Below are 25,566 nucleotides of genomic sequence, written 5' to 3' on the forward strand. Positions count from 1 at the left end.
TTTACAAGACTGTACAGAGTTCCACAAAGTTTATGTAACAGAGACATCCTTGGGAAATACTGTGAAATTTCAGAATTTGTATGGGTGTTTCCTGTGATCCGAGGACATGTGAGCCTTGAGCTCAGCCTGGTAGTGAGGCTTGTGGGCATGGTGTTTTGGTGGTGGGGACAGAAAAGGTGCAGACTTTTGTGCTGAAATGAACAAAGCTGTACTCAACAAGCAAACACAGGTGACTAATGCTCACCTTGTGCAAGCTTGTGTTTGGTTTCAGAAAATCCATGCAAAACCCTGGTGTCTAAGTTACGTCTCAACAGGTTGTAGTCTGCATCTAATTTTTTTTCAGAAATAAGAAAAAAATTACAAGACTTAATGTATTATAAGTATTTCCTGGAGTACCTAATAATGATCCAGAAGCCTATTATACTTGCTGTGCTTGCTTATTGTTGTTACTTTCACTGTTTTCCCTAAAACATTGTTTTAAAACTGTCTGAAAAAGAAAATACTGTGTTCTATATTATCAAAGCTTTTACATTTAAAATTTTGATACCTTCTTATCTTTTATGTTTCTTCTCACATAAATTGCTCTGTGGATGAATTTTAAAGTAAGAAATATAAATCTGTCATTTAACCTCTATTTGCTATATGTTAATGTATTAAAAACACAAACAAAATAAAAACACAAGCAAGCCAAAGAAGTGGTGAGATTTAGAAGTCAGAAGCGAGCGAAGTTCGTCTTTGGGTGAAGGTCAGAAAACCAGCCTGCTTCCAGACAGACAACATGTGGGTTTGCCCAAATGCCCACCTCTCAGGAAAGACCAGACCCAGGATCCTACGCTGAATGTCTGAAGATGCCGTGGGTCTTTCAAAGGCCAGTGCTGTAGCCTAATGCATGAATGACACAAATCTAGTTTTCTTCTCTGCCACAGGCTTTCTGTGTGACAGCTGATTCAGGGGTACTTATCTGACCAGAAACTTTTGTTTCTTTCTATTTTTTTACCCCTCACTCTTTCTCCATGCAGGTGACTGGCTGCTGGAGTAATCCTCAGCCCATCATCCCCATGGCCTGCTGCTCTGAGGTGGGCTGAGCCCACGTCACGTGGCAGAGGAAAACTTGAAACAGCATGAAGGGACAGAATGATATTAAGCCATGACTAATTGTGGTGTTTTGTCTCCTTTCACTTGTGCAGGCCCTAGGCGCAGAAAGGACCACATACTCCAGGTTCAAGAGCTCCATTAAGAGGAAGCTGGCGGCCAGGGCTCCTGCGGCGAGCAGCCCTGTTGTCACAAGATGGCAGCAGCTGCACGCGAGAGGCTGCGCAGAGGAGCCGAACAGGGCCCGTTGTGTGACCTGTATTTGTGCCTCCGCGGGGCCTCAGTTCATCAGCACACCTGGGAAGGCTCCGGGTCAGACAGGATGCAAAGGAACATTTTTGTATAGAGGATGGCCTCGTGCAGGGACTTTTGAAATAACCTGCAGCACGGAATTAGCGTAAGGTGTGCATTGGTATCCTGCCGTGTCCCAGCTGTCAGGGGCTTTGGGTGTGGTTTTGGGTGTGCAGCAGCAGCAGTCTGTGCAGAACTTCACGGGCAGAGCAAGTGCAGGGCCAGTATCCTCTCAGCATGAGTATGCTGCTGTCATGAGAGAAAAGCTGGGCCTGAGGTTCCTGTTACCAGTGCGCAGACAGCCTAGGACAGCAGGTCATATTGAGAGCTGACATCAAGGCGGGTGAAGGGAAAGAGACCAAACAAAGTCTCATCCCCAGCCAAGCAATGTCTGCTGCAAACCAGTCTTTTTTTCCTCTGTGATGGGGGCTGTATTGGTCTGGATTTAAGTTGCACTGGGCTGTAACAGTGGATAGGGTTTGTTGCTTCACCTTTGTATCTGGAATAGTTAACAATAACTGACAGCAGAGCAGGAGAATTTATACAGGCCTTTCCCCTTCCCTTCCTTCTGCTTCTCCTTTGCCTTACACATAGCTATCACAGATCCAGCCATAACTGCAGAACTTGGACCAGTCTGCATGCCTGGGTGTGGTATAGTGTACGCTCGCTGAAGGAGAAGCTTGCCCTGTGTCATTGTTTCTCCACCAATGCGTGAGGCGTCAGGTCTTGACAAAGGGACAGAGGCCAAGGGACACTCACACTCAACTTACCTCAGGGAGAGACTTATCTGAGGGCCATTCAGAACACATCAAACTTAGAGTACTCTGATTTGGTCTGGCGAAGAGCGACGCTAGGGGAGGCTGTTTGTCAACAACAGTGGGAGCTGAGGAAGTTTAAATGAGCCTTTGAACTCACTGACCCCTTCTTCCAGCAGTGCTAGGGGAAAGCGGGGAAGGGTTTACAAGTTGCATGTACAAGAAGAGCTTCCTGGAAGATCTAGGGAACTAAACAAGGCTCAATTCTTGATTAATAATTGAAATCTTTAGCGAGCAAATAAAAGCTGCTGTTTAGTGTTCAGGATGTGTTCCGACGATGCCATGGCTGTTGGTCGGAAAGTGCAATTCTATCTTCTGCTAAGCAGAATACAAGAACTGTTCAATAATACCTACCCAGCTCTAGATAACTTAGGTTCTAAAACAAGGTGAAGTCTTCCCTTCTTCAGTTACTAGAACAAGAAGTCCTGCATGGTCTGTACTAGCAATGGTGAAAGCCTGTATGGTTCTGGAAAATCAGATATTGATTTCCTCTGGGGTAGGATCCTGGGTAACCGGTCAATAAATCTAAGGCTGTATATGAGCTGCAGTTGTAAACAGGCACTCTTTAAAAATGGAATGATCAATCTGACCTTTTTTTAGACACCTCTTTTAGGGTAAGGTGAATAGTGCTGTATAAATGTCTCTTTCCCTACACTGACAAAAGGAAAGCAGGATTACTGGTTCAAATGCCAGTATTTGCATTGTCCCACTTAGTGTGTCAAATTTGCTTTTAAAGTACTGCTACTATGAAATCAGCAATATTCTGAAAAGTCCTTGACAGATTTCCCCGTGTCTGGTTTTTAAGATATTGTTTCCATTAAAATTGTTTTTCTAGTGATACCCAGGTGCCTAAGAAATTCTCCATCATGAAAACCATTGTGACTCTAACTAGCAGTCATGCAACAAGGGGCTTGGAAGGGAGGAATAACAGGAGAGCCGAAATGGAAAAGAAGCAGGTGAGTAATGCAACATTGAAATGCACAGATAGGATATTTGCTTTCCTGGTGCGGGTTTTTTTAACCTTATCTTTTGCCTGGAATCCGTTATGTGGATACTACCTTACTGACATGGAGAACAGTAACAAGAGGAGGCCCATTTAGGAAATGCCTGCTAAAGAAATGTCAAGAGCAATTGTTTTGTCATTCATTTGATTCAGCTTCTCTCCCCTTCCTCCAGGCTATCATCCTGCAAACTAAAATTGAAACCAAGCTAATGAAGCCCTCAAGATACGTTTGTTACCTTTGAGGGAAACCATATATTGTAAAAAATACGCATGAGAAGCATGAATGACTCAGTTCTCCACTTGCTTTAATAACCACTATGTGTGAAGATCACTTCTTCAGTTGTGCAGGATGTAGCTGTTCATTTTGTCACGTAGACAGAATGATGTGCTATGAAAAAGTTGCCAAAAAGTAGCTTTCTGAGAAAAAAAATATTTGTCATGGCAATAGAAGGTCAGATTTTTGGCCAAGGATGAAGAAACACGTGGAATCTGCCTAACATGTGAAATAAAGACTTTAGAGCACTTCCCATTTAGGTGTGGTTTTCTATTGCTGTACACTTTATCCCTCAATTTTTCCTAGTGGACACTGGCACACCAATATGTTTTCTTTTTAGGCATTATCCATTGCTTTTTGGTCATCTTAAGTAAACTTATGCTCCAGCCACCCACCTGCTTCTGTTCACTAACTTCTTGAAAATTGACTTCTTATGTGAAGCATGGTTATACTTGTCTGTATTATTAGAAGTTATTACCATAACATAACACTGAAAGCCACCTATTTTAGTGCTATCTAATTGTGACTGTTCATATCTTAAGTTGTAAACTTTTAGTCAGTGACCACACTTTTTCTTGTGCTCTATTTTCCTTGATTGCACCAGTTGTTTGCCAGTGCTGAAGAGGCTGATAGCTGTTTTCACATTACTTTTTTGACCATAACCGTTGAGTAAGGAGGCTTGAGAGATGCATACTCAATATCCTTGCTTATGGTGGTTTATAATCCTTAATTAATAATACTGAGAAGTTTCTGTGAGGCTATCAAGCTCAACTTCTAAGAAAAGGAGGTAGTGTCAGACAGGTGGGCTAACAGGCTTGTTGATTGATATCTTGTAATAATTGTACTCTTGAAGGTCGTTGGATCTTGGAAAAAGGCCATGCTTTTACATCATTCTGGGAAACCTGGTCCTCAGGGCAATCACTTCTCTTTCTAAATAAGCAAAATAGTCTGGAAAATCCTCCTTTTATCAACAGTTCTTTCTTCCTTCAAGAAAAAGGATCCTCCTTCCTTTCTGCTGCCCTCCTCCATGGTCTGACTGAAGAGTCTGTGAACTATGGAATTGTTAAAATACAAAACTCAATGAATATAGGAATCTTAGTTGAATCTACACCACAGAGAAATTTAATAAAACTTTTTTGTGAGGTGATAAGAATTTTCTATGACGTAATATACATAAAACATTATTTCTTCCTTAAAATATAATGTTTTTTAAAAGATAAGTACATGTCATTGTCTTCACTCTTAGTCACAGAGTCATAATATAGTCTGGGTTGGAAGGGACCTTTAAAGTTCATCTTGTCCAACCCCCCTGCCATAAGCAGGAACATCTTTAATCCGAGCAGGTTGCTCAGAGCCCTGGCCTGCCTGACCTTGAATGTTTCCAGGAATGGGGTACCTACCACCTCTCTGGGCAGCCTGGGCCAGTGTTTCTCCACCCTCATTGTAAAACATTGCTTCCTTATATCTAGTCTGAATCTACCCTCTTTTAGTTTAAAACCACTGCCTCCTGTTCTGTTGCTACAGATCCTGCTAAAAAGCCTGTCCCCATCTTTCTTGTAAGCCTGCTTCAAGTACTGAAAGGCTGCAATAAGGTCTCCCCGCAGCCTTCTCTTCTCTAGGCTCAACAACCACAACTCACTCAGCCTTTCTTCATAGCAGAGGTTTCCAGCCCTCTGATCGTTTTTGTGGCCTCCTCTGGACCTGCTCCAACAGGTCCATGTCTTTCCTGTGCTGAGGGTTCCAGAGCTGGATGCAGCACTCCAGGTGGGATATCACCAGAGTGGAGCAGAGGGGCAGAATCACAACCCTCAGCCTGCTGGCCACACTGCTTTTGATGTTGGCCTTCTGAGCTGCAAGCACACATTGCCTATTCATGTCTGGCTTTTCATCCACCAGTACCCCCAAGTCCTTCTCTGCAGGGCTGCTCTCAATCCCTTCATTCCCCAGCCTATATTGATAGTGGGGATTGCCCCGACCCATGTGCAGGACCTTGCACTTGACCTTCTGGAACTACATGAGGTTCATGTGGGCTCATTTCTTGAGCTTGTCCAGGTTCCTCTGGATGGCATTCCTTCCCTCCAGCGAGTCAACAGCACCGCTCAGCTTGGTGTCATTTGCAAACTTGCTGAGGGTGCACTGGATCCCACTGTCCATGTCACTGATGAAGATATTAAACAGTGCTGGTCCCGATATGGACTGTGTGTCAGTCTTCTGTGTGTCAGCCTTTCACCTCTACAGTGAAGTGACTTATGTAGAATTACACTGTAATTTACAAGCAGGAGTTGAGTTAGAACTAAGATATACAGAGTTCTACGTCAAGGACCACAACCATTTCCTAAAAGTGAATGTGGGTGTCATTGAGTTAACATTGTGGGATGACCAAAACCCAAGTTCTTCCTAAAACCATTTGGAAGTTAGTCTTGGTTAAAACCATGCAAAAGTCTATTAATCTTCTTGGATATAGTAATTAATGACTATTTAATTTATGCTGCCTGGTAGCATAAAGGGATGGAATGCATTGAAAATAAAATCTTCTCACATTCCAGGGAACATGTGTGGTCTCTTTGTGGGCCAAAAGATTACTTCCTTGTATACACAATTGGTTTTCCACAGAAATGTCTGCACTTATTTTGGAGGGACAAAGATCCAAGCAATCTGATCAGCTTTCTGCCAAGTTGTCTATATAAATCATACAGAAAGTGCCTCTCAAAGCTGAAGGCCTGCTGTAAAACAGCTGGGATATATAAAGGAGGAACACTTTTTTTTTCTAGCTATGTTTTTGTAGGATGTTTCTTATCATGATTGCAACAGGGTTTTGAAGAAGAGTAACACTGAATGTGCTTGGAAGGATAGGTTTCACAGACATCAGAGGAAGAGCATTCTGATCTTGTGTGGCTGGTAAAAACATCAGCTGCATTTCCACCTGACTGTAAATAAAGAATTACAGACTAGACAGAACAGCTGGCATCAGAGCATTCAACTCAGTGAACATTTTAAAGAGATGCATGTTACTAGGGATTGGTGAAGACATTCATATCCTGAGTGAGCTGATGTGAGCCTTTGCCTGAATCTTGGCTAAAGGCCTAAGCTAATTTTTTTTAAAAATGAAGAAGTTCCAATAACAACTCAGATCTCCCTTTTCTTATCTTTGTCTGCTGCATCATCTGTTTCTTTGACAGCCAAGAAAATAATAATGTAATTATAAAAATGTTATTCCTCTGAGATGCCATGCATATATTTTCAGTTTCATATTGTAATACTTGTTTAAGGAATCGGATCATGGAGTCCAGGCTCTGGGACCCTGGTTTGAGAGTGGACTCCAGCATCCAGTAGTCCTCATGCTGGAATCAGTGGCCTTGCAGTGTATGCATCACAAAACTGATCTTCCCTCACAGAGCAAGTCTGAGGCATCAGACTTACTGTCTGCTTGCAGAAAACATGGCATTGTATGCTGGTAAAATTAGCCCAAATGCCAATTCAGAAGAGGACAAAAGGGTGCTAAAGTTTGGCAGGTGACCTGTGGTAGTACCTAGAGATGTGCAGGGTCAGGGACCTCTTCCACTGGTAAGATGGCCTTGTTCAAACAGCTTTGTTGAAGTTTGTGTGATCATTAGCAGTGAATTGGTATTTTATGGAACGAAAGATGGTGGCTTAAGTTAGAGCACGTGATTTGGACACTGGTATTCTGTATTTGTTGCTGATCTCCCATCCCACGCTGTTTTGAAGATTTTATGTATCAAGTGTTGAGCCCTTTGATGGGAATTGTGTTATCCATGACACTTAAACACATTTTTTGACAGATTTCTTCATTCAGTCATGTTTTCACTTCAATGTATTGGCAGAAATGTCCTTCTCAGCTTCCGGTGATCCAGGAGGTTGGATATAGCATTGCAGAAAGTGGTGACATGAAGGTCTGTGAAAATATCAGTTCTGGAAAGCATCTGGAAAGGTATGTTCCAATATAGCAAATATTCTCATGCACACTGAACAGTAAGTTACAGCAGGCTGCCTCTGTACTGGAAAAGCAAGTGCATTTGCCTGTTCCTACAAGTTTACAGAATAATACAAAGTGGCTGAGGTCTATGCTGCTCTGGGCTACTTCTACAGCTCCCACCACCTGTGAAGAGATAATACTCCACCACTTCCAGTATGGTTAACTCAAGGTATTTTACAAGGCTGTCCTTTGGGCCCCAACTGACACATCGGTGGCCCTAAAACTTTATTTTCCTTTCGGCTTTTCAGTTTCAGAACCCTAAAAATAATGTGGGGTTGTGCTGCAGAAAGGGCACAGCATATGTATCGTATGGACTGTTGGGTACATGAGAGTGCAACACATGCAGAGATGGTAGGGTCCTGTTGCTCCCACCTGACAGGAAAGGTAGATGAAGCAAACTGTTGCTAGCGCTGCCTCTGGTTTCTTCTGTGGGGCAGTTGGTTGATTTGCTCCAAAAGATATCCTAGGAATGAATGATCATAAGGGAGTGTGAATGATCAGCTGACTGGAAAACAGGTGGTATGTGAGGAGCTAAGCTATGAAATAATACAGAAATTCCTGGAGTTATCTGAGTATGAGGTGGTTTGTTAAATATCAGAACAATATTTTGTTGTGTTCTGTCTTGGGTAGATGATTTGTTTTGGTATCTGGCTATTTCTGTGTATGATGGGATCTTGCCAGTCAGGCCCTTATTCATGCTCATGTGAAAACAGTAAGAAACAGCTTCCTTATGAATCTGGAGTTCAGCTCCAGGTTTATAGATACCTTTGTTGCTCTTCTCCATGCAAATAAGACTCATTTCAGAGCAGTCAATAGCAACAGTAGAGGGATTAGTCACAGTGGTTTTTTTTTTCTTGATGGCAAATGAATGCAGGTATCAGGAAAACTGGGTTTTATTCCACCATCTACTTGTTGATCAAGTGGTCTGGTGTGACATTACTGACCACTTACCACTTCCTGAGTCTCTTTTTGAGAAGTGACACAAACATGTGAGGGCTGAAATACCATCAAAAGTCAGTGATACCTGCTAGTCCCCAGGCAAGATAGCACAAAATGGTGTAATGAAGCTTAATTTCTACTCATTAAAAAGCCCCTTAGGCACATTCATGTGTCTGTCAAGTATGTGAATACAGCTGAAAGTGTGATCAGTATGAATTTGGGTTAGATCAATTACTCATGAGAGAAGGGAAATCTGAAATGAGTTACAGAGATGATTTAATCCTTTATATCTCACTGCTCAATACCAGCTACCAATGTTAAAGAAGAAAAACATTTTCAGAGTGTTTCAGTATGTGTTGCCATTCATCCAACTGTTAAAATTAAGTGCCTTAGTTTTCCTGAATGATCTTACTTGGCCAGGTTCAGAAGGGATTGGTAAAGTGTTCAAAGATTTTTCTTTATAGAGAAATCTCATTTCAGTGATATTAGACCTTTTTAGGGTAAAAATGCAGTGTTACATAACCCATTGAGCAGGTCGGAGGTAGTAATTTGTGCGAGCTTTCTTGATTTTTCAACTCCACAAAATTTTAGATACAGAATAAAATCACTGTGGCCTGCTTCTTGCTCACCTTCAGTCTTTGGAGAGAGAGGGGGTACCATAGCTGTGAGGGGAAACATTTGTTGTCTGGCAGAAATAAATTTTGGATTAGGGGAGAAGGTTAGGACAGAGTAGGGAAGGACTGTGTTGAAGAAGTTCTCCACAATTTGTCATTGGAATTCCATATGAGATGTTTATTTTTGTATTTAAGTTACAGAGTACAAAAACTTTGTCAGTGTTGAATTTTTTTGAACAGAGAAGGTCAGCTGCAGAGATAAGTAAAGTCTTCTGCCCCTGAAACTTTTGATATTCATTCTAAATACTCCTCTCTGGAGAGTAATTAAAAAGGCAAGTCAAAACAGAGTGAAAAGCACAGAAGTGTCAATCTCCAGCTTTCTGCTCTGCATGTTACAGCAAGGTAATTTATTATATGTAAAAATCTAGCATTAAACGACTCACAGCGCTAATGATCTGGCTTTTTTGCTATGATGTTTAGGAGTCCTTGCAGCATGTTGAAAACAGTGACCACAAAGGATGACTCTTCTTCTTGCTTATACTTGTATTTGCTTTTGTTTCTCACTTATGCGTTGTCACAAACTTAGTGTGCTGTGATCAAAGGGTGTGTGCTTTAAAAACCTTTTCCTGTGGTGGTATTGATGGGAGAGATGTTTTGGTGGGAAAATAACACCAGAAAGCAAAAAAGTTAATTGCTCTATGAGGAGGTTTTGAATTAGGAGAGCACGTATGAAACATTCTGCTACTAACAATTTTTGACAGAAAACTAAGGTGAAAAAGACAAAACCCCCCACATTCTGTATTGAGCTGTGGTACAATTTAAACAAAATATAGCAGACCCCATTCTCCATTCTAGTGGACTAAATCCATGGAGGTTTGAAACAGGTGGTAAAGGTGGCTTTCACCTAGTTTCGTGTGTCTAGTGTTTCGAGCCTATCCAGGATAAATTACACTCTTCTGGCCTCCTGTGGACCATGGAGAGACAAATACAGTAAGAATGTGAAAGGCTTAGGCCTGAGAAAAACTGGTGGTGCTTTGCATTACTGATCTGTGTGTGATACATCTTCTTATACAGGGTGTCAAGAGGGGACCCAGAATGAGTTTAGAGCTGTTATCATCATGAAGTCTTCCATACCATTGGAGCCTGAAGTGAGGCTTCATATTACTGGCTTGCACAATGATTACTGTGAGTTAATTTCTCCTTTGTGGTAGTTTTTGCAGAGATTCGGAATTCTTATATTATGTATGTTATGTTTCAAGAAAGATGGTGAAGATGTCTACCTTTCACATAAAATGGAAATGCTGCAGGACATATGCATGATGTCATTTTTCTTATAAGGATGGATCTTTGAAAACTGTCTGTCCCAGGATGGAGATCTGACTGATCAAACCCTATAATCAATACTTCCTAACTCTCATGCAGTTTCCTTCAGCTGTAGATCTCAATACAACTCTCAAATCAAACCAATACACTTGCTTCCACTTAATTTAGTTAAATGTTTAAGCTATCAGCCTTGGATAACTAGCAGCCGGTCAATACAGCAGCAACTTTATTGAGCAGACTTGGAAATCTCATATTTTGGGAGACATCAGTGACATAGTTTATTGTTTGGATGATAGATACATTCTGAACTGAATTCTCACATATGTTTTTGGTGGTGCTCCGGCAAAAATTAAACACGCACAAGTTACACATGAGCACCCATGAATCTCTGGTCTACAGCAGCAAATACATATTTTAATACTTCATAAGATCTAATGAACAATGTTGTATGTGCAAGTGTTCATAATTGTCCCTGTGGAGGTTTTTTCAACATATCCTTGCAAGTGTTCATGTATATCTGTGAACAGGACAAAGGTTTGTTAGCACGATTTACACTGATTGTGCACAAGGTGTGTCCCAAGACTAACAGCACTAACAGAAATCTTTGGAAGTGGTTTCTTAATACTTATTTCTGGCTGCATCAACCAGGGCTGTAGTCAAATAGCTGACTGACAGATTCAGCTGTTCTTCAGAGTGATTTTAGTTACCAAAATATGATGTCAGACCTTGGCCTATGGTAACAAACTTCTGTGCTTCAGGGGTCATTGCAGAATGACTTTTAAACTGCCCTAAATGGACAGCTGAGGATTTCCCTTGACATGGGAGAATATCCTGGGTTGGTATCAAATGTTGTATACCAACTTCTTCTGGCCCACCTGACATAGCAGGCTGTTCTGAGGCTAATCTCTGTAGTCACTTGCTTTACCAGGATCTGCAAGTGCAATGCACCCAGCATCAGGGGCAGAGGAAACAGTATTTCCATCATATGCTTGCTAAGCAAGCTCTGCAGGTGAGGAGGAGAATTTCCCTAATTCCTTTCTGCATTTTTTTTTCTGTCATGTGCAGGGTAAATGTTATCATTAACCTGAGGATGTAGGACAGACTGTAACGTAGTCTCTCTCCTATGTGTTTCTCAATAACAACAATTACCTTGGGACAAGGGTGTTTTTGGAACTGTAGCTTTTGGTGGAGAAGCCTCATTCCTGGTGGCAGAAATTAGAGTAAGTGATGTGGTGATCCAAAATGCAGGGTGATAGATTAAAAAATTCTGGTGGGGAAGCTGTAAGTCAGATCCTGTTGTGCAAACATACCAGTTTGTGGAGATTAGCCTTATGAAGACCTTGACTTGTTAGAGATCTTTCCTTCATGTAAGAGGAGTACTTGCTAGTAATGGTTTATAGAAGCATTCTCTTAAAGTTTTTCCATGGCTATTAAAAAAAATCTTTTTCTCCCAAACCATACTCCCCCTCACTCCATCGTATCACCTATAACTTTTTTTGCAGTAATTTTTAGTAGCTTTCTTCTAGATCTAAACATACTGGACTGGAGCCTTGAAAGACTCATTGCTATTGCTGTAGGACCTGCTGCACACATCTGGAATGGAGGAACTCTTCAAGCCACCAAATGCATTGATTTGAATTCCAGTTCTAAATACATTTCATCTCTGGCTTGGATAAAAGAAGGAACTTGCCTTGTGATTGGCACCAGTGATGGAGAAGGGCAAGTACTAGCTAATTTACTTTTTAGGCTTCCTCCATTTTTAGCTAAAGTGGCCACAAGACAATTTGATACTGATTTTTTTAAAGGAAACAAATGAAAAAGATTGCTTAAACTACAGAAGAACTCTGCTGGAGACAATATATAGCATTTCCTTGTATCATGCTGTACCTTACCAAATGGCTTAGTGACATCCAGTGTTATTTATATGGAATGGGTCCTCTGAAGCCACTAAAAAGCTGATGACTGAATTAATGATTCAGTTGTCCAGAGGCAATCAGATTTTTTCCACCAGTAAGAGGAACTCTTTCATTAAATTACTCACAGGCTACTTTTTCTTCTATCTCTCTTGCTAAGATCACTCTAGTGATCAGTGCTTTGAGAACTCAAGCCAAAACTCTCCTTATGGATTCACACATGAGGATTTAACTTCCATGTGATTAATATACATACCTCTTAGCCTGCTGTTATAGTGCTATTATCAAAAGATTCTTGTGGGACTTTGGCTGAGATGCTGGATAATATGGGCACCTACCTGCTGCAGTCCTGAGTCAGCAATCTGAAGGTACTGAAGGCCAGTGGTTCCAAATACTGCTATGTAAGTATATTTCTTTAAACTCAGAGATGTGCATTCCCTTCAATCCTGTCTGACTTCAGCATCACTGATAAAGGTGCCAAAATTTGGAAATACTCCTTCTTGTCTTACTTGTGAAATAAATGAGCTTGAGGTTGTCCATATGTCAAATCAGAATGGAGCAGTGGCTTACTTGCAAACAAATTAAGAGAAAAAAGTCTTTCTTCATTTTGTTGTTAAATATTTAATTCTTGTTTGTTTTGGATTGGCAAATGTGGGACATTGAAACCAAAAAGAGGTTGAGAAATATTTTTGGTCGCCTGTCTGTAGTTGGAGCTTTGAGCTGGAATCATTTATATTCTGAGCAGGTGAGTGGTATAGTATATTCCCAGAAAGTCCTGCTGCTTTTACTTAGATGAATGTCCCATTCATTTGAGCTGTTTTTATTGGTTTTGCTCAAAGGTGATTTATCCTGTCCCTCTACTTATTGGCCATCTCAGAAATCACATGTAGATTTACTGTATGGCAGGAAAGCAGCCAAAGGGGATTTTGCCTGCCTCCTTAGTCTCTGTTCCTTACTCTCCTTCCAGAAAGCTGTCACCACTTGCAGAATTTCACTAGGATGTGGAGGCTGTGGCCCTGGTTTTGTGCAAAGCCTGAGCTTGAAATGGTGGTGTCTCCAGTGGGTCCGGACTCCCAGAACCATAGCCTGCCTGGTGCCAGGGAGACGGCATGTAATTTAGACTGCCCCTCCATTGATATCAAGATTGCAGCTGTCTTTTCAGACACAGTGAAACACAGCTGTTACAGTTGCATACCCCTCTAGCTGTGTATCTACAAGGGAAGGCCAGCTCATTGTTATGCACAACCGATGGAGGACTGAAGTGGTTAACCTTTGCTTTGCTAAGGGTGAACTTTATACTAGCTGGTGAATTTTTTATATTCAGGAATCATTTCAATATGGTGACTCAGATGATGAGGATCAAGTGTTCTCTTTTGTGGTTTCTTCCTTCCACTTTCTCTTTCAGATCTTTGACTCAGACTTGAAGGAGCTGAGGGGAGACTTGTTTATGATGGATGCTTCTACAATTTTAAAATCATGTGATAGTCTTCTGTTTGACTTAAGTGCAGAAATGATAGCAAGGGTGGACTGATTTTATTGTTAAACTCAAAATGAAACTAGTATCTCTGGATAGGAACACTAGAGGTAGTGTTGTGGCTTTTGATTGTATTACGTCTGCTGGGTGGAGTGATACCAGCTGGACAACCAGTTAATAAAATGCTGTCGCTGCAGTAGGTACACTGTTAAGTTGCAAGGATGCAGTTAGAACATCCTGCCAATGCCAAGTGGCATACCTTATTACAGTAAGCATTAGTTTCAGTTGCATTTCAACTTGGCCAAAGGAGTGAAAACAACAGAAACTTAAATTACAAATCTTTCTGAGTGGAAATTGATGATAAAGTTAATGATGCTACAATTAATTGTGCTACTTTGGGATTGCATACTAATTTCTGTTGTTAAAAATAGTCCAACAACACATCATCCTGAACCTGTAAATAAATTTCAGTACCATAAATTAACCTGTCACAAAAAAGTTCACCTTGTTTTTAGCAAAACATATGCCATCTTAAGGGTCAACAGGATATAATTCTGATTTCTTTTTACACCAAGTGGAGAAATGTACTTTCAGCCTGGATTCTCAGGAGCCCAGTTCCTTCCCACTCATACCACTAGAATTACTGAAAACCTTAATGTGGCCAAAGTGGGCAATTCAGTTCTGTTTCTCTTGATGTGGTGGGTTGACCTTGGCAGGACACCAGGTGCCCACCAAGCTGTTCTATCACTCCTTTCCCTGTCAGGATGGGGACAGGGAGAAAATAAAATGGGAAAAACTCTTCTGGGTCAAGGTGACGGCGATTTAATAAGGCAAAAACAAAGGCTGTGTGCAGAAGGAAAGGAAAACAAAAGCTTTATTCTCTACTTGCCGTCAGCAGGCAATGACCAACCACTTCCCAGGAAGCAGGGCTTCAGCACCTGAAGCAGTTGTTCTGGAAGACAAATGTTGTAATAACAAGTGCCCCCCGCCTCTCCCTTTTCTTAGCTTTTATTGCTGAGCAGATGTCATATGGTATGGAATATCCCTTTGGTCACTCTGGATCAGCTGTCCTGGCTGTGTCCCCTCCCAAAATCTTGCCCACCCCCAGCCTACTGGTGAGGGGGAATGCTGGAGAGACAGCCTTGATGCTGTGTGAGCACAGCTCAGCGGTGGCCAAAGCACCTGTGTGTTGGTGACATCCTTCTAGCTACCAATACACAGCACAGCACGATGAGGGCTGCTGCTGGGAAAACTAACTCCATCTCAGCTGGAGTTAATACACCCAATATACTTGTTTAGTTTTTCTGCTTATTATTTAGTAGGAAACATCTGTATAAAACTTCAGGAGGCGAATGATTATGCCTTTGTATATAAAGCATATATTCCCATTTATTTCTGTAGGTATTTTCCACAAAGATGTGCTTAATATTCACTGGAGCACTGCTTGGGTGGAATATTTCATGCTTTCGTGAATTTCAAGAGCTTGGCAAGTCCATGATACAAGCACAACAGAATGACGTTTCTTGCAATCAGTCAGTTTTGTGTGTGCATTGTTAGAGCTTCCAAATCACTCAGCTTGGATGTGGAAGATCTTTAAGAGCCAGTATTGGAAAGTATTCAGTCATTATTGCCTTAAATCAATCTATTGCAGTAACGTCAGATATGTGCTTCTCAGATACCCAGAAAGATGGTATTGAACTTGCTGATTTTGTCAATGTCATCATAATAGTTGCAAGTGTGAATTCCCAGCAGGAAGCTCTTCTGTTTTGTCATAGGTTTAATAAAAGAAATATCCATAGAAAGGCAGGAAAAGAAAATGCACTGCAAGGTATTTTCAATATTTTCAGTGCAATTCTACTACTGATGTGTAAAACCCATGTCTGGGAGCTAGGTATTTCTTCCTTCCTTTGGTAGACTGGTGGTACTGGCTGTAGAACCATGCATCCATTTCCTAACAGGCAATTGGTACAACAGTGTCAAGCTGTGCAGATTTTCTTTAAGCCTGGAAGTGGGAAGGAGAAAGGACACGAGGGAAGGGGTAGAGCCAAACAACACACTGTTATTTGCTAGTAAGCCCTTTCTCAGAGCAATGCAGTTTTACACTGCCTCTTTTTTGGTCCTGGAGTCATATCTGGCCTTGGTAAAAATCATCTTGCAAAACAATTTTTCATTAAGAAGAGGAAATAGTTCACATTAAATCACTTCACCGTTGAACAGGGTACAGATTAGTGGCATACAATGCAATATATCTTGAGGGAACTGAAAAGCATGGGAGAAAATAGGTATTCTGCCTGGTTTGAACTGAGCAGCTGCTTGGCTCCTTTCTGTTGTAAGCCACCTCTGCAGCCAGGGTCTGCTTTTGAGAGTTGGTTTGTGTTTCCTTTTACTGAAATACCGTTGTTCTGCAGACACATTTCACTCTGATGTGGTTTGCTTCTGAAACCACAGAAGAAACATCAGTGTGATAATGTAGCTTTTCTTCTTCAACATTAAACACATGCTGTCTTTTGTCATCTATATTGGTTCACGACTAGGATCTATTCATCACCATGATGTTTGGGCCACGCAGCACCATGTTGGGACTCTTTGCCAGAACAAACAAAGCATTTGCAGCCTGAAATGGTCACTAACCAACCAGTTGCTGGCAAGTGGGTCTAGTGATGGTATATTGAATATCTGATCTGGTGATCCTGGTGTGAAATTGCGGTCACTACCACCGAAAACCATACCTCATTCCTCAGCAGTTGAGGTATATGGAGGAGGAATGTCTGCTTTTTTATATTTGCTTTCATGAAATCACATTATTGATGTGGACAGTTAGGGTATTTTTCAGACTATCTTATTGATATCTATTGGTTTCTTTTCCCTGTCTCTGATGCAGTTAATTTTAAGACCAGTTCTCCTCATTCCAAGTCATAGATAAGTTTGCTAGGCCTTTGATTAGGAAATTTTAGTAAATTAGTAGGCCTTTGTAAATATAATGCCAAATAGAAATAAATTTTACAGAGTTCTCCTCTATCTCTCTGCCTTGCACAGAAAAGTTTGGTAGCATAATACTTACAAGTTAACAAATGAATTGTTTCAGTTTTTGAAGCTTTGGAAAATTCTCGCTGCTGCAATTAAGTTAAATATATGGTTTCTTTTGCCTTGCTGTCCATATTTTCATATCACTGCTGGTAGCAAATAATCTGAAGTGGGAAACTGGAAATGAGACAATTTAAAATTCTTAATCTTTATGAAGTCCCAGTCTGTGTGGGAAAGAGGACAGGTATTAGCAATAAAAGGCAGGGGAGTCCAGCACTTAAAAGCTGTTTATCCTCCCAAAAGAGTCTAAGCCTGGCTTGAAGCACTGGGGTTAAAGGGTCAGAGGAATTTACTAAAACAGGTGGAACCGAGTTTTTAGTAGCTTTTCTTCAGGTAGAATCTGGGCCTTAGGCATATCCTGGAAATATCTCAGAATAAACCAGGTCTCTTTTCTGTAAGTCATGTTGCTTAGGCTTCTGTGATGGTTTGGCTTAGGTGATAAGACTCTGTCCTGCTGGGTTCTTCTGGTACTGAGATGTGGTCTGTGAAGGGTAAGCAGAGAAGCTGGAGTTTTAGGAGCGTATGTGGGACAGTGTAGGCTACTGTGAAGCAATAGCAAGGGAAGCAGCATTTGGAGTTTTGGGATCCTGCATTGCTCTGTGTGTACATTCTGGGTGTTTGCTGCCGTTCATTTTTACAACTACGCTTTTAAGCAAAAACCACTCTGTTTTTCCAGTGAACCTCCTAGTGTGTTCTGGCATTTCTTTTCTTTTTTTTTTTTGTCTTTTTATTTTTTAGGCTATGAACTGGTGTCCTTGGCAGTCCAAAGTCCTTGCTACAGGGGGTGGAATGAAAGATGGGATTTTGCATGTCTGGGACATAAACCGTGAGAAAATAATCCAAAGTGCAGCTACAGATTCTCAGGTGAAATGATGAAATGTCTGCATACTTAGGCTGTGCTCTTGTTGTATAACTGTGCTCATCTGGCAGACTCCCACTGACCTTGAGGGCAGCTCTGTGGTCAGAAGAACAGCAGGATTTTCTCTGGATGTGCAATTGCACTACATTTAGCACTGCAGCGTGTGACTGAACTTAGAAGCAGTTTGTTGTTTCTCATTCACCACTTCTGTCTCCACACAGAAGAGATTGAAGAGGAGGTGGTCTCACAGCCAGACACTTCTCATCATCTTTTCCTTATTAGCAATAATAGTTTTGGCCAAAACTCTTGGTGTGGAGAGAATGTTGAGGCAGAGGGAAAATTCCCAGAGTGCTGGGGTGAGGTGTAAGAGTCAGAGGGCAAACATCTGTCTCTGGAGTTTAAATATTAGGAGGCAGAGGAAGAGATTCTAAGCTGGAGCTATTACATCTACTGAATGGTATATGTTGACCCATTCTGAAAACTAAAGCAGAATTTTAAATTGCAATAGATTTGTTCCTTGCTCTGGTTACCCAAAACCAGCGAACTGATGATTGGACAAGGCCTTCCTGGAAATCAGATGAAAATATGGAAGTATCCAATACTTATCAATTAATCAGATCTCTATGAAAAGTATTTCAGTTAATAGTTTTAACTATTTAAGTTAAGTATCTAATTAGTGTGTTTTTGCAAGTGCATACCTTATGCATTTATGTTAAAAAAGAGTTAAAAGAGAAGTCACCTACACACCCTCCCTCTGCCTACACACATGTATCCATGTGCACAATCCTGATTACTGGGATTGTAAAGGTTGACTTACTAAGATAATAGTGTAAGTTGCTTCTGTAAAATTCCTTGGCTGTAATGAAGGGATTCTCTCCTATAATTTCAAAGGCCATCCCAGGTGCAGGGTATGGATTTTCACTTCTCCCTAAGGCTTACTAGGCCTGGATTGAGTGTGCCAATGTCAGGTTGCTTCCAATATATTCAGGCTGATGGCCTTCTAGATAGCACAAACTAGATATAGCTCTTCATTTTTGCCACTCATTGTGCAAGGGTCCTGAACCAGCTTCCAAGTGATGTTTGAAATAAACCTCCATGTCTTATTTATAGCTGTCTGCGTTTTAATGAATCATTTTGGCCGTGAAGCAGTGTGGTGCAGCATGTTTCCCTGGGATCATGCTGACAGCTGGAGGAAAGTGGAGTTTCCTTGCAGCACTGTATTGGTCCATGGTGCTGTAGGGCTACACTCCGAGTTGTACCTTGCTATTAAGCCTTCTTGTTTCTGGTGCTTACTATCACTCTATCCACTCTATCCACTAATTTTAATTGTTTCAGTGTTAACCTTGTTTCTGGTGCTTGACTTCAAGAGGGCCAACTGTGGCCTCTTCAAAGACCTGCTTGGAGGCATCCCATGGACTAGGGCTCTAGAAGGGAGGGGGGTCCAAGAGAGCTGGGCAGTATTCAAGGACCACTTCCTCTGAGCTCAAGATTGGTGCATCCCCAGGAGGAAGAAGTCAGGCAGAGGAGCCAGGAGACCTGCATGGATGATCAGAGAGCTTCTGGAGAAACTCAAATGGAAGAGGGAGGTTCACAGTATGTGGAAAAAGGGACTGGCCACTTGGGAGGAGTATAGGAATGTTGTCAGGGTGTGCAGAGATGTGACGAGGAAGGCTAAGGCCCACTTGGAACAAAATCTGGCAAGGGATGTCAAAGATAACAAGAAGGGCTTCTTTAAATACACCAGCAGTAAAAGGAAGTCTGGGGATACAGTGGGCCTGCTGCTGAACAAGGAAGGGGCCCTGGCAATGCAGGATGCAGAGAATGCGGAGTTACTGAATGCCTTCTTTGCTGCAGTCTTTACTGTAAAGCTGTCCCTCGGGCATCTCAGCCCCCAGGAGAGAAAGGAAAAATCTGGAGAAAGAAAGAATTCCCATTGGTTGAGAAAGACTGGGTCAGAGATCACCTAGGCAAACTGGATCCTTGCAAATCCATGAGCCCTAATGGGATACACCCATGAGTGCTGAAGGAACTGGTGGATGTTCTTGCTGAGCTACTCTCCATCATCTTTTAAAAGTTGTGGAGGACATGAGGGGTGCCTGAGGATTGGAGGAAAGCAAATGTCACTCTAGTCTTCAAAAAGGCAAGAAGGAGGATCAGGGAAACTATAGGCCAGTCAGCCTCACCTCCATCCCTGGAAAGATGATGGAGCAGTTCATCCTGGAGGTCATCTCCAGGCATGTAGAGGACAAGAAGGTTATCAGAAGTAGTCAACATGGATTCAACAAGGGAAGGTTATGCTTGACCAACCTGATAGCCTTCTGTGACGGCATGACTGGCTGGGTCGATGAAGGGAGAGCAGTGGATGTTGTCTATCTTGACTTCAGTAAGGCATTCAACACTGTCTGCCATAGCATCCTCACAGGCAAGCTAAGGAAGTGTGGGTTGGATGAGTGGACAGCGAGGTGGACAGAGAACCAGCTCAACAACAGAACTCAGAGGGTCGTTCTCAACAGAGCAGAATCTGGATGGAAGCCTGTCACTAGTGGTGTTCCCCAGGGATCTGTGCTGGGTCCAGTCCTGTTCAACATATTCATCAATGACCTGGACGATAGGATAGAGTGTAACCTCAGCAAGTTCACTGATGATGCCAAGCTGTGAGCAGTGGCTGATACACCAGAAGGCTGTGCTGCCATCCAGTGAGACCTGGAAAGGCTGGAGAGCTGGGCCGAGGGGAACCTCATGAAAGTCAACAGGAGCAAGTGCAAGGTCCTGCACCTGGGGATGAACAACCCTGTGCAGCAGTACAGGCAGGGGGCTGAACTACTGGAAAGCGGCTCTGTTGAGAAGGACCTGGGAGTGCTGGTGGACAGCAAGCTGACCATGAGCCAGCAGTGTGTCCTTGTGGCCAAGAAAGCCAACAGTATCCTGGGCTGCATAAAAAGGAAGTTGGCCAGCAGGTCGAGGGAGGTTATCCTCCCCCTCTACTCTGCCCTAGTGAGACTGCATTTGGAGTGCTGTGTCCAGTTTTGGGCCCCCCTGTTTAAGAAGGAAAGTGCTCTAGCAAGCCCAGTGGAGAGCTACAAAGATGACCAGGGGACTGGAGCATCTGCCTTATGAGGAAAGGCTGAGAGACTTCAGTTTGTTCAGACTGGAGAAGAGAAGATGGAGGCGGGATCTCATCGATACCTATAAATATCTAAAGGGTGGATGTCAGGATGATGGGGCCAGACTCTTTTCAGCAGCGCCCAATGACAGGACAAGGGACAATGGGCACAAGCTGGAACACAGGAAGTTCCAGCTAAACATGAGAAAAATCTTCTTTGCTGTGAGGGTGCCAGAGCAGTGGCACAGGCTGCCCAGGGAGGCTCTGGAGTCTCGTCCCTGGAGACATTCATAACCCGCCCGGATGTGTTCCTGTGCCCCCTGCTCTAGGTGTCCTTGCTCAAGCAGGGTGTTTGGACGAGGTGTTCTCCAGAGGTCCCTTCTAACCCCCACCATTCTGTGATTCTGTGACGTCACTCCTATCCATTAATTTTACTTGTTTTAATGTTAACTGAAGTGATCCAATAGAAGCATCTGAAGTTAAAGGAAAATAAATTATTTGTGCACTGCCTACATTTTCCCAAGTATGTTTTTTTCACACTCACTGACAAGATATGGCCAAAGAAGCTTTGGATTTTTAACCTGACAGCTTACATTTACAAGTACTTTTTGTACCTTATTGCTACATTTAAAGGCATCTATTAAATCCCAGCTATACTTGTGTGCTTTCCTTGGAACCAGGGACTCAGGTGGAATGACAGACTTGTCTTCAACACTAGGTTGTAAGAGGAAAGCACAGGAGAGTCAAAACAAAGATGAGTGGAAGAGAGATAAACAATTGAATTTTGGAAGAAATTGTGCATGTATCAAAATATGTTCAGAAAAAATACTCTGTGTGTGATGATTATGAGATGGTTCTAAGTCAGCCTCAGACACCCTTAACTACTTCAGTTTTACACCCAAAGAAATGAACAGATAAGTCATAACTGAATCTCATTGTTTAATCCTCCTGCAAAATGCTGAAGACCTCAGCTAACAATGAAGTACCATCAGCTACTGTTGAGTACTTTAGCAATTGAGGTTTCCTATTACCGAGCATATTCAGAATAGAATAACCTTTTTATAGCACTGAGTCAGTTTTTTAAGTACTTCTGATAGAACTATTACAGTAATTTACTAGAAAAAAAGATTCATTTTGGATGTAAATGTTCTCCCCTTAGAAAAGTTGTTGCAATCAAAGAAAGCATACAAGCAAACAAGATATGTAATTGCTTTGAAAAGTATCTGAATGTGACCCTGAAACAATTAAATAAAACCAGAAAACTCCACTCACAAGACACGGAAATGAATAATTTCAGCTTTTCTGATTTCTCCCTATCCCCTTCACTTCTTTTTGACTGAAAGTATTAATCAGATTTCAGTCAGTGTTGTGGATAGTTTTGGATGCCTCCAAAGACTACATCCTCAGCTCTTCCTTCAAAGTTGTTACAGCCACTGAATGGAGATAGCATAAAGAATTCGCTGAGTTCTAAACTCATGGTCTTAAATATTAAAAAAGATCATGTACACTTTGATAACTTGAGAAGGAGCAAAGCCTGAAAATGAATCTCTGCTGAAATAATTTAGTGGCATTGTCAAAATTCTAGTCACAATGTTTGGGAGGGACACATATTACTCAGCACCAGGACAGCAGATATTTGCTTTTAGTCACAGTGGCTCCAGAGAACCATTGTAGCAGCTTCATAAAGTTAGGGCAGACTGTCCATCTGCAACAGTGCTGTGGATCTTCATCAGGTACCACTGTGGTAGGTATCAGAGTTTCAGAGGGCTTTACAGTTCTTCACATGTTTATTCTCATAAAATTATTTTGAGCTAGAGAAGTGCTATCCCCTTGTGTTCATGGAGAACTCAGATACCGGTAATGGGAGGACACAGGTTACTTAGGGTCATTCAAGTTGGTCACCCAAGACTTGTTTCATACCTTCAAACTTTCTTTTAGGATGTGGTTCATCTGGGCTGTTTTAGATGATATACACTATGTCTCAGAAGTTTCTTTTTTCCCCTTGGGTGACTAGCTCAGCTATATGATTGTCAATAACTAACCCAACCAGAGAAGCTAATGGCCAGTAACTTAGAATAAAAAGGCTTCTAATTTCTCATTCCTCTATGTGCCTAAAAACCTCATGGGTTTGCCTAGCATTGACATTGTGCTAGATGATACAGGAGGTCAATGGCAGAACAGTGAGGTAAATACAGGTCTCAGCAGTCTCAGTTTAGTACCAGACCCTTTCTGCCTTCAGTTCAAATTCAGTTGCTTCTACGGAGGGAGATTCTTGTACAACCAGGTTAATGAGTTTTGTATGTTCTTTGTGCCGCTAGACTGGGGTAGCTTCTGGCCTTCAGTGTCTAGCTCCCAAAGTTTACTACAACTGCAGACAAACTCAATATACAACTCCAATAAATTATTTAGTGGGATCACTTTTAAAAGATCTCATTAGCAGTAATAACTGAGCAGCTGGAGACACTATCTCATTATTTTTGGATCAGCTGCAAACTGTCTGCAGGGCGTGTGCAGTCAGATGGGAAAGCTCAGCCTTGAGACAGATTACCAAACACAGATGAGACTGTTGGTGTAAATGTGTGGGGAATCAAGAGTTCAGGTTCAGTGTTCTCCTTTGACAGAAATGTCTTCTCAATGTGGTGCAGTGCTGGCAGTTAAAGCCTGGTCACTAATAAGAAAATATTGCCTTCAGCTCTTTCTGGATGCAGAAATATTCTATTGATAATGCTAGCTTCCCACATCCTATGCAGCATGTTTTGCTGCTACAGTAAAAATGCATCAAGCCATAGTGGGGGAGGGGGGGATGGGGATGGTGAAAGTGACCAGCAGTGACCAGCATAATCAGTGTAGAATTGTGGTGTATCTTTTATTTTTTTGTATGTATTTTATTTTACAGGTCACAAAGGGAGAGTCCTGCATATAGCCCTGAGCCCAGATAAGAGCAGGCTCTTTTCTGTTGCGGCTGATGTGATAGCTTGTCTGTGGAAGTGCCACGAGTCTGAGGACAGCAAGCACAGCAGCAAGGCTTTTTCTGACGGTTATTTGAGCTCATTCTTGTGACTTCTTTTCCTTGAAAGCAAGTGATTAAATGTATTTAGCCCATTCAATAATTCAAAATATGTGTGTTCCTTCCAATGGAAGCATGGCAAAAGTTAGTACAATTTTTTAAAGAGAAAGCAATTTTCCCCATCAGTCTATCATGTGAAATGTTAGTAGCTTGTCTTACTTACCTTAGAGGAAAAATATTCTAACTCTGAAGAATAACACCGCATTTATTTTCATTAAACTATCAAGCATGGATGGAATCCACTTTGTGTCAGGTACCAGCATAAAGTCTTAGGTCCCTCTTTTAGCTCTGATTCTTATAAGTAATTTTACATCTTCTTAGCATCCCCATTGGGAACCACATGCCAATTCATGTAAATTGCCTTGAATCATTCAGAGGCTAGGATCAGTAGAGACCAGTCCAGGGTCTATATACATACATACATATATATATATATATATATATATATATATATAAAAACATAGATCATGGTACAGAATCTGTCTAGATATTTCTGGAGTGTCAGTTAAACATACAACTGTAACTAAATATAAATTATTTCTTGGGAATTCTTTATAGGTTTTGTAGTGGTAATGATAATTAGCTTAATTAGAAAATGTCTTTATTGGATTTTTAATTGTTTCCTTTCCTTAAACCCACCTACTATGTTTGACAATGATTGAAAATATAAATAGATTGAAAATATAAATATAAATATAATAGAATTATTATGTATAATTATGTAATCAACTGGTTAATAAGCCGGATGGACATAGTCAAAGAAACGTGCTGTTTGAGCATTTGAGCATGGATCAAACACAGCAGTTAGTTCATACATTCCTTAAGGGTACCAGTTTAATTCTGGGTGTCAGCAAACCTGGCAGCTGTTACCCTCTTATGAATTTAATTTAGTACTCACAAGGACCGAACCTCTTGGACTTTGACAGAAATTTGCCTGTGTAAGACTTTTACACTGTCAACAGCTAAGTAAGGTTGTCAGGATTGGTCTTCAGATGCTATTCAGATGCAACTCAGTAGTGCTATTCAAAATGTGTTCTATTCACAGACATTTTCAGAGCTTTGCTTTCATTATTAGGAATGAAGAGACACAGGGATAAGGATTCACTCCTGCATTTGTATATTAAAAGCCCTGTGAGCTCAGAAACTCATTTTGTTTGTATTTTTTTTTTTTCTGCTGGAAATTTATTTAGAATATTTCCTGTAGCTGGGAAAGAATTGGAGATTAGGGGAGGAAAGCAGTGTCAGCCCAGGGAAAATTAAGCTGTGATCAAGTGCATGAAAAGAGATAGGCAAAGTTAACAGGGGCACAAGTATCTCTGGAAATGAATGTGAAACTGTGATGTCTTTAGTTCTGATAATTTTTAAAACCTCATCTTTTGCTGTTTGTAAATCACGTGGTTGCTAAATTTAGGTCTGGAAGGTTGAGACCACTGATCTTTTTTACCTAGTAAGTTGTTAATTTACAATAAATCTTCTACTAAACTACTGGTTTCTGACCTCATCTCATGTGGTCTTCAAAACAGGTTAGAGAATAGGAACATTGATTATCAGTTGAGAAATGCCTACCAAGAAACTGATGTCTAAGAATGGGAAATAACTTATACTGTGTCTGTCTTCACATATGAGCATGTTTGTTGGAGGAGATTTTACCAAACATTTAGAATCTGATTTAAGTATTCAAAATAGTATTTTAAATAATTTAAAAGTTTTTTAAAAATGTT

At 41.3% G+C, this 25,566-nt stretch overlaps 1 protein-coding gene across 1 annotated transcript; it reads left to right on the forward strand.

Annotated features, from left to right (window-relative positions):
- The first annotated feature begins 1,058 nt into the window (after window positions 1–1,058).
- CDC20B (cell division cycle 20B) lies at window positions 1,059–23,838 on the forward strand. The gene is given in 12 exon segments (XM_075079917.1): window positions 1,059–1,076; window positions 1,188–1,489; window positions 3,034–3,154; window positions 7,318–7,424; window positions 9,263–9,267; window positions 10,097–10,207; window positions 11,872–12,062; window positions 12,902–12,987; window positions 16,238–16,481; window positions 17,555–17,680; window positions 18,184–18,300; window positions 23,674–23,838. Coding segments are annotated over 12 exon segments (1,593 nt in total).
- Window positions 23,839–25,566: the final 1,728 nt, after the last annotated feature.

The sequence above is a fragment of the Phalacrocorax aristotelis genome, chromosome Z (assembly GCF_949628215.1).
Source record: "Phalacrocorax aristotelis chromosome Z, bGulAri2.1, whole genome shotgun sequence".
NCBI classification, from domain to species: Eukaryota; Metazoa; Chordata; class Aves; order Suliformes; family Phalacrocoracidae; genus Phalacrocorax; species Phalacrocorax aristotelis.